Here is a 13020-nt window from a genome sequence, read left to right as displayed (position 1 = left end):
ACATCTTTATACTCGCCGAGCTTGGAGAAACAGGCATATTATAAACAAGCGTTGTTGAAATATGATGTTGTGTTTATCGCTCTTACTATGTGTTCTGGGGTGCACAGCTCGGTAGTCAAATACGTTAACTAACTAGTGAAAGGGGATTTGAACCCTGAGCACTATGGGTCTTTGTAACCATATGGTTGTACCAGATATATCCTGCTTTCTACAAAACACACTCATTTTCCTATTCAATCTTCCACCTATAAGGTTGTTACTTCCAGAGCTCACAGTAAGACTACACCCCCGTCATAAATGCTCCAGCTCTCTCCGAACACCGACGCGCCTCTTCGCGAAAGTTCATGATCCAGCCGACCATCAAAACATCATGAGGAACATTCTCTTCCACGAAAAGCTCAACGGAGGAAGCGTTCTGTGGCAACTTTCCAAAAGCATATGCCAGTTCCTGATGTGCCTGACATAGCACCTCTCGACCCCCGTGACAATAAGCACAGGCGAAGGCAGAGGAAATGGATGTCGTATAGGAGCCACGAATTGCTCGATTGGCTCGGTTATCTCCAAGTCACCAAGAAATTGCTTCGCACCCCAGGCAGGGAATGATGCGGGAATACAATCTGTTTTGTAATTTTGGCTTTCGATCCAGGCATGAGTGTTGTGGGCATTTAAGACATTGCACCAGGGTGAGAAGACCCAGCTGCACTTTGGTGCCGGTAGAAGAGATGGGTTGTCGTATTGTACAATATACCGTAGCAGTCCTAAGACGAGGTCCCCCCCACAGCTGTCGCCACTAAGCACCAGGCGTGATGATGGAATATGCATAGTATGAATCAAGTAGTACCAGGCTGAAATAACATCTTGGAGTTGTGCTGGGAACCGCCCTCTCGGGTCAACAGCTAATCGATACTGAAGACAAAACACATAAGTGGCCGGTGTGTGAGATAAAAGGTTGTTCGCTAGAAAGCGACAGGAGGCTGTTCGGCCGTCGCCTAGTACGTACGATCCACCATGTAGGTGCAGTACGACATAATCGCCTTCGGGGACCAGAGTTTCCGGTGACAAGCGTTCTGGGTACCATGTCCCTCCTATTGTTTCTGGCTTAACCTGTTCGTCTACTGCAACTCCGATATATAGCTCGGGCTTTGCAGGCTCAATCAGAACAAATTGTTTGCCTTCGAGATTCGGCTTTAGAGAGAGATGGGGTCTCATGTGAAGTGCCGTGAACATTCGGAGCGACACTTTGAGTGCTGTATTCGTCAAAGCTTGCCTATACGTCCATTTCTGATCTTGTCTATGCCCGCGATGCAGATACGCGACCGCCAATAGGGGCAGGCGAGAAATCGAAGTGTCCTTCTGGGACGAGGCCATGGAGGATATCAAGCAATGAAAAAGTGCTGTCACGAAAGCGAAGCGCAGCCTTCTTCATGTCCTTTGGGACACCGTTCGTCTCCACAGAACTCCAAATGCTCTTGTTTCAACTCATACTGGCAGGTAGTATGATGTAATTTATAATGATCAATCTTGGTCGTTGACGTCTTCTGTGATTGTTCCCCACTCGGCCTAGGTCAGCCGCCCCCTATAGGATAGTGATTTCCTTGTGCTTCTACATAAGCCAATGAGGGCAGCTTATAGAAGTGGCTATCGTCACAACTTATTTAACCCAATAAACCAGGAATCAGTTGATTTGTTTTGACCCCATTTCGAGTTACCAACCGTTTGTTTCACACCTTAAAGAGGTGGATACAGTCATCAGTTAAACTGTAGAAAGACGGTAACCATAGTGGTATATACCATGCAGGCAACCCCCACTGTAATTATCAACATATCTCCTCCTTTTTCCCACCAGGTAGTCGCGATACCTTTCCAATGCAGATAAGCCGGATACACAAAAATTAAAGGAACACATGAAATAGATCCCACTAAAGCAACAAACTTATCCAAGTCCCTGGCGCCCAGGGCTGCAACCAAGGCGCAGAGAACGACAATACCTGTCCTGAAAGTATTCTTTTTCCACTTTATGAGGAGATCGCGCTGACCAGATTTGCGGCCGAATAACTTTCTCTCCATGATTCGCAAAGCAGGAAAAAGCTGCACCGGGGTGCCCACAAGAACAGCTAGCGAGAATAATAACCGGACAGAATTGACGAATTTATCCGACTGTGGGAAATTGCTGATGATATTGATCTTTGTCTGGCTGCCGAATGCCCCGTACGAGAGAATCCCGAGAGTGGCGAAAAGAAAAGTTATAAGAGCCATGACAATGTAGAGGATGTGATCGAACCGGTCTGGCTGTGACATCGAAGATTGTATGGGGAGAATCAGGCCTATCCCTTCGAACATGAATATTGATGACCCGATCGTTAGGGTAAATGTGTTGGAGTCGAAGAGCTTGACTGTGGGCTGCAATCCCCGCTGAGAAATTTCTGAAATATCGTAGTAGTATATGTAGCCAATAGCGATAAAGATGAAGACGTCAGCAAGTAGTGCAACTGGTCCGAGTCGGGAGATTTTGCGAATGAAGGCAAGAGGCACGATGATCACTAACTGCAGCGCGATGATTGAGGAAATGGACGGTGTGTTAATATTGTAGGTGGCCACGCCCTCTATGAATGAACGTAGGTTATTCGCGGTGAACGCAATGGCGGCACACACGAAACCAAGCTGCGTAGTCGCGATCGAAAGGCGAATAAGTGAGCGAAGATGGGAGCTGGAAATAGATTCCCCAATATCGCCGTATCCACCACCATACCGTCGCTGGCATTGAAGCAGCAAATGGAAAGAGATGGTTGTCAATATAGAGACTGTGACGAGAGCAATTGATGAAAAGAGCATGCCACCGTTGCGGAACGCCTTGGGGAGGAAAATGATCCCTGTTCCTATAAAGGCCTTGAGGAGCGTGAAGAAAGTTTTCATGTCTGACGCGTCCCCTTGTGAGCTCTCACGAATGGGAAGCAATGGCCTTATTTCCGGCTCTACTTCATTCCCCGGGATTCCAGCACTTTCAACGTCTGTCTCATCTTCCGACTCGATCAGGTCTTCGCCGGCGAATCTTCCGTATAATTCTAAGAACTCAACGAAGCTATTCGGTGCATATTTGTTGGCGAAGTCACGTTTGTTTCGCCTCAAGAACTGCCGGCGAAACGCCCCTGGTTCACCGTGTATCGTAATATCGAGATCATCGTCCGTTTCCAGCCTGGGAGGATGCGAGAATGTTGCTGCGCGCTGATCCAATCCGGCCCGTTTCAAGCGAGCTTCAGTACGATAGAGGTCGCGATGTATATCGCCTCCTTGCAGTTTTAGAGAGGACTGTTGACCATGTCCTATGAATGTGGATCGTCGGTTCCCATCGTAATCTGTAGCTTGTGTATCCCGCACATCACCGTCATACTCAGTGATGCCATCATAAGCCCCGGTAAATCGCGGATGTAGATGCCTAGAGATAACCTTTCCCGTATTGTCGGGGTGTTCTGGGGCTCGAGTATCCGCCATCATATCCCTAAACCTGGTACCTTTTCCTGGACGCCCCTTTATCACTGGCAATTAAGCGTGTATAGTAAGCATACATATGTACCTAGGTAGGTACCTAGGTACTTATGAGGGTGCCCGGATTACTCTGTCATGTGACCATAGAGCTAATATGACTTGACGTCATAATTACACCGGACTTGTTGGCCAAAAATATCCGTATGATATAGACGGCAAGATCACAAAAAGTTTAGGATTCCTGAATTTTTCGGTATTTGAAAGGTAGGTAAAGTCATGAAGATACACAATAGGTTGTATTGTGTGTGTGAAAACCGTGGAGAGGGAAACAAGGCAGTAAGACTGTATACAGATGTATAGAGACGGTCAGGTGACTATAGGAGACCTCCACAAATTTGTACATTGTCTTTTAGGAGTCTATAAATACCATTACACGGTTGGCATGGCCGGAAGGGTATTGTAGGGCGGGGAGCTTCATAGCCAGGAGTACAGGGCTAGCCGACAGAGGTCATACAATACAGTGAAGGATGTAGTATATTGAAAGCGTTGAACGTTCTTTTTGATAGCGATTGGCTCTGGTGTACGTACACTACATCCCACCGGTCAGTTACCCATATATGTAGATATACTGAGAATGCTCAATTTATCCTCCTACATGTGTTGACCCATACGTCAAGACGGACGTGAACTAAGATAACACTTTATTGAATAATTTAACCGTTTGCAGTTTTTCACTGAAAAACTGCAATGCTTTTCAATCATTTAATTATGTATGCGTCTTTCCTATATTGGGCGTATTGACGGACCGGACGTTTATATGTGTCATTGAAATAATCACCCATAAGCTGTAATTTTATTTGTCGTATCAATTGAATGTAGGTAGTATGTAAGGTTAGGTCAGATAGGACAGATAGGACAGAGATATTCGAGTTATCTTGACATAGGTTGGTTTATTTTCCGATCTCACGTTTCATATCCCAGTTTGTGTGCCTTCATAGAAGGACTTCCATGAATAGAACGTACGGTACCCGACTTCAACCTCAGTGGGCCAACCCCTATAAAATAGGTGCAGAATCCTATAACAGCTCACTTACAAAGTAGAGTAATCAAAAGCCTTGAGATTGACGGGCTAGGAGATTCCTCTGCCCAAGGTTCAAGGCCCATAAGATGCGATACAGCTATACGTGCCGCGTGCACGGCGTAGCTCACGTCCACACAACTTCGCCCCGGAGTCTCGACAAAAGATCCAACGAGGCCTACATTGGAGATGGATTTGGGGGTAATGCAGGCCCGGTCTTCAAGGGATCTCGTCAATAAAGTTGAGCTCATTCGTGGCATTGCCCGTGGGATGACAATAGAACGCTGTAGGGCTTCCATTGCCATATCTCCAGGAAGATCCAGATGATATAGGATCTCGGACATGACTTCTGCACCGGAGCAAGAGAGCATGGTTTTCTTAACGTGATCACCTTCAATTTCGGGCAGGAGCGCAAAGCCCCAGAGGACACGGACATCTTGCGGCTGCTGAGGGAAAACGGGTTGAACGGGAAGGCAAATACTTAGTCCCCAGCTGCTATCCTTCATAATAATCATTGCACCCGCTTGACAGGGGCATTGTGACAAGGTTTCGAGACGATCGAAAAACTCCATGTCCTCGGTTGTTACCGTGAAAGACTCCAATATAGACTCGGACTTGCGTGTGCAAAATGTGTAAGGGTTGCCAATGCCCTGGTATTTGTTTCCAACTTCTAACCATATTGACCAATTTGCGTCGAGGTGATCGCTTGCTTCAATTGAATGCCAAGGCGGGGGGTGGTCGTTTGTTCCAATTGCGCATCCCGAAACAGTTGACCCCAGCGTAGCAAGAACGAGGTCACTAGGTCCTAGTTTTTTCTGGAAATCCAGCCCATGCCGCGAAAGGCTTAATTGGGTGATCGCATACTGGTTCTGATTGAGGGTTGTCTCGATATTTCTTATTTTGGTGCCGAATTGAAAATCCACTCCCTGACTCTGGAGAAAGAAATATATGGGAAGGTGTAATGACTCGTATTGATAGTGGCCAGTGATATCCAGGCAGCTTGAGATACTCAGGCTGCGAAAACCGGATAGGTATTGCCTAATTGCGCGTCGAAATTCTGCGGCGCTATGCCAGGGCTGGAAACCAAACCTATCAATTTCGCAATTTCACAAATCAGACCCAGGATCCAGCCGAGTGGACTATTCAATTACTCACTGAATTGACCAGATTGTCCAAAAGGTACTCTCAAAAAAGCTTCTCCGGAAAAGGTCCCGTATTGCGACTCCTTGCAGGGTTTTCTCCCTTTTCATAAGGAGGCGTACTAGGTTAATTCGGTGGTTCCAGCTTAGATTCAAAGAATCTGTGGGCAGATGCTTGAAGCGTCCGTCTTTCTGAGCGATGAAACAAGTACGCCCTGTTCTGTCGATAGCGAGTCGTTTCTCCTCTTGTTGAATGTCATCTAGAAATGATTGGCCCTCCGCCACTGCCGATGGAATCGCATCAAGGAACTCCTTCAGTTCAGAGCCAATAGGAACAGGGAGACAAGCTGCAAACTGATCGTATCCTGCGTGGGCACTGCCCTGCCGATGTATTGTTTCTTGCAAGGACAAGTGCTCGTCGAGGATGTGCACAGCAGAAGGACGTAATTTAGCATGTGTTATCAGATAAACAGCCGATGCTAGAGATGCGGTTCCGCTTCCGAGAACCCAGGCCTCTGTGGCCTCTGGGGAGCGTTGATTGCGTCGGGAGGATCCGTCCATCAAGAGTGTCTAACAAGGAATGGAAATAAGACGGTTTGATACCCGATTGCGGTAAAGTGCTCAAGGCAGCGAGAAAGAAAAAGAAAATTTCCTTTGCGAACACTTGGTCGTCTAGGATCATTATATTTCATCAATCACCAGAAGCCCATCCGTGGTGGCGATACATGACGTTGACAGCCTTAGCCAACACGAAGCCTAACGCTGTCCGTCCCATGGAGCTACTGTAGCCCCCGATTTATTTGAGCCGTGGCTCTACGAACCCAAGTTGCTCATCGGGTAACGAGCGAGGAGTCTATATATCTCCATATTCCAAAAGGGTGACATGTTGTTCGTAGTAAACCGCACCATGGTATTCCGGGCCTAGTAGTCGTGGTATCGGCGCAACAACAATACTCTTGAAGCAAAAGACACCAGCCCTTGGGGTCGATTAGTGGGGTTGTATCCAACTTTTATGGCATCTGAGAAATGCTGATTTAACATCCTTGACCCGTCAATCGGTACCGGGTAGATATCCCACCCAAAGTTCGTTCAACGTCGATATCAAGTTTATTTCCTTGCTACCCTAACCGATACCTCATCTTGAACGCCCAACAGCCCTTATCCACTCACAAAACGCTCGTATGCGTGTAAGAAACATGATTTTGACCTGTATTTCGGATAGGACTTTGATTAAGTCCCGACGGCAAGGCTACCTAGGTAGACAGCATTTATTTTCTATATAACCCACTCCAGCTAATCAGTTGTTGTTTAAACTACTTTGTGTAACGCGCGTCTTGGCTGGCATTTTTCTTGCTTTTATGACAGACAAGTCTTTTGGGTAATTGAAGAAATCTAAAATGTTCTGAGACAAGGAACCCGGGCGCAGAAAACATAGATTCTCTGGCAAATCACTAACGGAGATATTCATGCCCGAAACCTTCCCTAAGACTTTCGACCGAACCAACACCCGGAAGATCCGGGGGTTTCCACGGGCGGTAGAAATAACGCATGCGTGATAACGGCTCTGAAAAACAAAAAGACGAACAAAAAGACGTCTCAGGGCACATTGATAGCGGTTGTTGTACATCATTGGTGTTATTCAGATGCTGGTGACACTACAGAAAAGGAACGGGAATTAATGGAGGTGCAATCTGGATGGAGATGGAATGGATGGAGAAAACACTGCGTCGATTGACGATCTCGCACGAGGAGAGGAGGAAGAGAAGGGAAGGAGAGAGAGCTATCATACATCTAGGTTCTATCACATGGTAATGCCTCAGGCATCCAACAGGTGTCGGCGTGGGCCGTATTGTAAAATGTAGGGTCCAATCAATGGTGTTCAACTCTCTGTATTGCTGTATCGACTTTCCTAACAATTTATATGGACCGTCGATTACTAATCTAAAATTACAAAATGCATAGGATCAATGGATCCTCCGGTATGCCGGTATGCCAATGCATCTACTCCGACAACAGGAATACAGACGTGCAAGCATTGACGCGGGGATACGGGAGATGACCAGCTGTCGCCTCCTGGCTTGGATAGCTCGCTCCTTCAGCTGGGAGACAATTAGCCCAACCTCCTGCTGCGCGCATGCACCTTGCGGCACCCACAGGGGAGGAGGACATAATCTACTGCGCGCCAAGCACAGTCGGCATCAGTGCCCAGGGGACGGAGACAGAGCTCGGTCAGGACAAAGGAAAGCTCATGCCACTGATTGTTATTTGTGAACATCCAAGTCCAATTGCCAAGGTCTTTCTGGTTGGTCTCTAGCAAACATGTGTGACCTGACAAATAGGGCATCAATCAGATGAATGCCTGCATAACAAAACTTTCGAACATTCCGGGTGAATCCAATGCAAACCAGTCGTTTTAATCTAAGTAATTATTTCGAGGACCAATACAAATCACATGATGTAATATCAAGCCTACCACGATGGAGGTTTGGCGATCTCCAGCGAAGGCGCCAGTGATGCTTGTTTTGGCTTGAAGAGCCTCTCCGATTTCCTCTATAACTTCGCTGCAGGTTCCAGTAAATGCTTCATCTCAGAGTTTGGGTACTCCACGTTTTGAGACGAGTCAGGTCGCTGTCGATCCCATGCCCACCTTTCTATCAGTTCGGGCGCTAATTCTCCCTCAAGCATCTGCATGATGTACTTGCCCAGGACGGGGAAAAACTTGTATCCATGGAATGAACCACATGTGGCAATGTACAGTCCCTTGGAGGCAGAGTGAGGCGAGATAATAAAGTCCGAGGTAGTGGTGAAAGCGTCCCTGGAGAGTGTTAAAAAAAGCCAATCGTTGGGTAGTCAGAGGCCACTAACCAGCAAATGCGGTGTTTCGTCATCTCCCATGTGGCACTTTCAGGTCCATACCACAGATTCCTGGACTCTACAATATCCTGCTTGAGGGGTCCTGGAACCTTCCACTGGTTATAGTCCTGTGTGGGTGGAGGAGACGAGATGTAATGTCCAGGGAATACCTCTCGAGTGTTTGTGAAAATCTTAGATCCCCACCACTTGAGCTCCCGGTCTTTAGTAGGAGGAATGCTGCCAATAAAGGGTTTCCCTGGAGATTATTAGTGGGGTTCACGCGAATATACCAAAAAGCGTACCTTCATCCGGTGTGTAACCCTGGAAGCCAACAGGCATGTCCTTGAACTTTTGGTATTGCTCCTCGTTGAGTTGTGCCATTCCGGTGGTAATACCAGCCGCAACAATTCGCTCTCCAGCTCGTAGCCCAGCGTTTCCGCTCTTCACGGCACTCCACTCTAGCAATGTCGGCGTGAACGCCCCAGCAGCGACAACAACATGCGAGGCCGACAATGTGTCTCCAGTTCGTGTCTTCACACCGGTGCAAGAGCCACGACCATCGAACTCAAGGTTAGTAACAGATGCAGTGATGTATGAGACTCCCAATTCTAAGCATCTTTTTGTTACAGCTCGAAGGGCATCTCCGGCGGCTGCCCAACCACTAGCCCTGTTCACGAGAACCTCCTTAACACCGGTGTAATCAGCATTGTCAAAGACTCCACCATAAAGCTTTCTTGCCTCAGCGACAGGGAGGGCAATGATATCATCGTTGCGACCAAGTTCCTTGTGGTTTGTGATGACGTTTTGCGCGTACTCGCTGCGGCACGTCCAGTAAACGCCAGTTTGGTGAAAGTGTGGCTGCCAAAGAGGGTCGGATTTGAAAATCTCTTGAGCCTCAAGGGCAAGTCTACAGTAGACCTTGTCGTCGTAATCGGCACGAATAACCTTGTTCCAATCCCATGATGCAGCCACACGCGACTCAGCATCATATGCATCTCGGTCAACCAGAGTTACCGACGCATTGGGATACTTCTGAATGAGGTGGTAGGCGGTTGATACACCAAAGACGCCCGCGCCAATAATGAGGTATGAGGGGTTTCTTGAGGTCATTTCGAAAATGACCCTACACCTTTTTTTTGAAGCCGACGATTCTTGGTAGCTAGCCAACGAGATGGCCTTTGCGAAGATTCAGAAATGTCAATCCACAAATTTGTGAAATCGTATGTGCGAGTCCCAGTGCTTATTTATCAATAAATCAAGAGTCATCTTGATTCCCATAGACGGTCCGTATTGCATCGGGCGGGGGTTCCGGTCGAGCCGATCACATGGGTTCTAATGCCTGGATTTCTAAATTTCGACATCAATTGGACAAATTGGAATGCAGTGCGGTAAAATAGCCGATGCCAAGTATTTAAATAGATAATGGTCAACCAATAAGAGAGGATGTAGTGTTTCGATGTCGGTTCACGGTCCGTCCACGGTCCGTATCTGGTCTGTCGGTCTATACTCCGTACATATGTTGTGTGTACTTTCTGCCTGAGCCTAGCTACTCCGTATATTGCACATGATTCTAGTTCACCAGAACTCACTTGCTGGCATCCGAGCCCGCTCTTCTCATGCGCCATGTCAAGCGTTTTCATCTGATACTATGGACCCTGGCCCTCAACCCAATATTGCGTGGAAATCCCCTTGACACGATTAACAACCCCTTCGGCTGGTATTGATATGATGTCTACCAATCCTCACCGTGGGGATTCATAAACTATCTAGTCTCCTTGTAACTGCCAGGTGTACCTAGGCCCCGTGTACACTCGCTTAGTCACTGCTGCCATTTGATCTTTTTCCCTTTTACCTAGAAGCTCAGAGAGGCAAGCAATACACAAATTTTAACCCAACCTTAGAAGTGTGAAGGGTAGTTACGCCGTCAGGTAAAAGTCGGACCGACTTATAAGGCATAGAGCCCTAATCTATCAATCTCTCTCTAGATCCGTCGCAGCCTCTCGCTCAAATCATTCGGGCCACTGAATTTATCATCGTCACCATTATTTACAGGCGAATTGGTGTGCCACCTGGTGTGGTATCCCATCCAAATTCCGTATAGGTGTAGTTCTGCATGGTACCTCATAAAGTCGCTACCAGGGCGGCCGTGGTGAGGCTGATTGCACAAGACTTGAATGAACAGCAATCGAGTGATTGTGACCAATATGCTCCGAGATGGAGTCACTAGAAGGATTTATAGCCTCGTTGAGACCGACGGTGATGTAGTTAGTTAGTCCGATTTCATCGTCATTGGCACTCTTCTTCATGTTATCAACCCCGTAATCAAACATTGGCGCTCGATTGTTGTCGTATCCTTTTTTCAAACCACACCCCGAACCATTGTGCAACCCTCCTCTTGCTGAAGAAATGCCGATGGTCCTCTGTGAATGAAATCTCGATAATATTGATCGATGGGCGAGTCGAGCAAGCGGTGCAAGATGGGGCAGACATGCACAAACCACCGCGACCGATGGTTCGATTGTTGACCAGATGAATACGGGTCCCATCATCCAAGTCACGTCTGTGGCGCTCATAAACTCAGAGAGATAACGGATTTGCACGATGCTGGCAACAAAAAACACTGCAATGAATAGTTCAGTCCCATTCACGAAATGAAGCTCAGAAAGATGATGCCAACATACAAGATTCCCACGGCCATAATGCCACAAATTGCTAATTTCTTCTGCAGGGTCATTTGGAACTGAGCTATTCGCGGAAACGGGGTGACTAGGATGATGAAATCATTCAGCATGTTGAGGATCCCTAATGCGAGAAAGAATTGGTTGACGTCGATGCATTTTCCCTCAGTGCCACTGAATTGTGTCCAATGGTTTGCAGGAATTGCCCATAGTTATCCAAATGATGATAGGATATGAGAGTGTGAGGAATGATCCGCAAACAAGAGCCACTTTCAACCACTGCTGCAGAGGGGAAAAGACTCTCGCATAGAATGAGAGAATGGACAGCCTGGTGCAAGTGCACGACGAGGCATAAATGAACGTGCAGGAGAATAGGAGCTAGTTAAATAAATTTGGACTAGAAGATTGCAGCTGCTTCCAGGGGAATTTGTTTACTCTGTACAAGTCCATCAGTTCTTCGAGTTTGACTGCCCAAATATGTTTTCCTGCACCGGTAGCTCCGCCTGGGGGTATCGTTGCTCCGTTAAATAATGGTCTGTTACTCGGTGTTTCAGTGCTCACCCGCGACACTTATTCCAGTCGTAGCACCTATACAAAGCTTCGAGCAAATAAAATCAGTAAATGTGATCCAAACTGGCTAAGAAATAACTTACTAGTACCGCGATAATTGCCCAGTCATCCGCCATCAGGGCATTTCGGAGGACAATTCGAGCGGTAAATCGTAATGTCACCAATACAGTAGCCAGGCTGAGCATTGCAATAACCACGCCATTGTTAACAGATACATCACTGGCAGTGAGGTCGATATCTGAAGGGGCTGGCCCAAAGAGAGCGAGAATGCTCGAGTCCTCATTCATAGCAATATGAAGCGAGGGTTCTCACGGCATTGAACCGAAGCACATACCAGGATCAGATGTCAGACCTGCAAACTGGATGGAATAATTACTGTCTCCATCCACGGGTCATGGATGCTCCCAATCAGAAAAGATCGCAACAAATCCGATGGCCCCTGAACCCCGTACAACATAAGTACGTTCCAAAGGACACATCCTACCTTGTGGAGATAATACACCGGACGTCAAGACCAGATTAGGCTTAGTTCACAGACTAAGGCCATGACAGGCGGTCGACGTCGGCCAAAGAAGCCCCGATCCTGTCAAAAGAAAACTTGTTGTAATTAAGAAACAGGCTTTATGTGGGGAGATCACCGGAGGTGACGCCTCATCCAAATAAACAGCCCGTTGTACCCCTACCAGGATTGCTAGGCCCTGGATCCAAGGTCTGTAGCACTCCTCCGTATGCATGTCAACCGGCGATTTACCAATGCCAACAAAAACTACATATGTATTTGTCTTATAATTCACCAATTCTGTCATTGGGGCTTCCCCAGGGCTACATATGTGTTCCAAAACAATTAGAAAGCACATCAGACCAAATGGAGTACCTAGGTGCAATACTGTATATTGCCCCAATATGGCCATTCGCGCTATATTTTAGTGAAATTGCGACGTCGCGCCTCGCATGGCCCTAGTCAAGCATCTTCGTCCTTCAACAGAAGTTGAAACTGGCGGCAGTATCTCCCAGCAATGGTCATTAGGCCCCCTTTCAGTTCGCTTAAACTTTCCACAATGTGTATTGTTCAAGCGGAGCCTTTTAGTTGGCCCAATAATAAGAAATCGTTAACTATTCCAGTCTATATACCCGCCCTTTATCCCTCTCGTGGTCTAACAATTAATGCTCCTCTTTGGCATACCCTCTTTAACCCAACATATATAACACGGCTCCTATT

General features: G+C 47.2%; 4 protein-coding genes across 4 annotated transcripts; all 4 read right to left on the bottom strand.

Moving 5' to 3' along the window:
* Positions 1 to 1749: 1749 nt before the first annotated feature.
* Positions 1750 to 3489, bottom strand: N7489_011981 (uncharacterized protein; the record flags this gene model as incomplete). Its single annotated transcript, XM_056717730.1, has 1 exon — positions 1750 to 3489. One exon carries the CDS (start codon positions 3487 to 3489, stop codon positions 1750 to 1752), a length of 1740 nt encoding a protein of 579 aa, XP_056565352.1.
* Positions 3490 to 4569: 1080 nt separating this feature from the next.
* On the bottom strand, positions 4570 to 6261 carry N7489_011980 (oleate hydratase; the record flags this gene model as incomplete). The annotated part of the gene is made up of 2 exons (XM_056717729.1): positions 4570 to 5650; positions 5717 to 6261. 2 exons carry the CDS (start codon positions 6259 to 6261, stop codon positions 4570 to 4572), a joined length of 1626 nt encoding a protein of 541 aa, XP_056565351.1.
* A 1989-nt stretch (positions 6262 to 8250) lies between these two features.
* Positions 8251 to 9663, bottom strand: N7489_011979 (NAD(P)/FAD-dependent oxidoreductase; the record flags this gene model as incomplete). Its single annotated transcript, XM_056717728.1, has 3 exons — positions 8251 to 8515; positions 8566 to 8809; positions 8856 to 9663. The coding sequence occupies 3 exons, from the start codon at positions 9661 to 9663 to the stop codon at positions 8251 to 8253; spliced, it is 1317 nt and encodes a 438-aa protein (XP_056565350.1).
* A 2138-nt stretch (positions 9664 to 11801) lies between these two features.
* N7489_011978 (uncharacterized protein) lies at positions 11802 to 12088 on the bottom strand (the record flags this gene model as incomplete). The annotated part of the gene is made up of 2 exons (XM_056717727.1): positions 11802 to 11819; positions 11885 to 12088. 2 exons carry the CDS (start codon positions 12086 to 12088, stop codon positions 11802 to 11804), a joined length of 222 nt encoding a protein of 73 aa, XP_056565349.1.
* Positions 12089 to 13020: the final 932 nt, after the last annotated feature.

The sequence above is a fragment of the Penicillium chrysogenum genome (genome assembly GCF_028827035.1).
Source record: "Penicillium chrysogenum strain IBT 35668 chromosome Unknown utg000005l_segment0_segment0, whole genome shotgun sequence".
NCBI lineage: Eukaryota > Fungi > Ascomycota > Eurotiomycetes > Eurotiales > Aspergillaceae > Penicillium > Penicillium chrysogenum.
The sequence above is the reverse complement of the archived record's forward strand: the minus strand, read 5'-3'. Positions and strand labels throughout refer to the sequence as shown.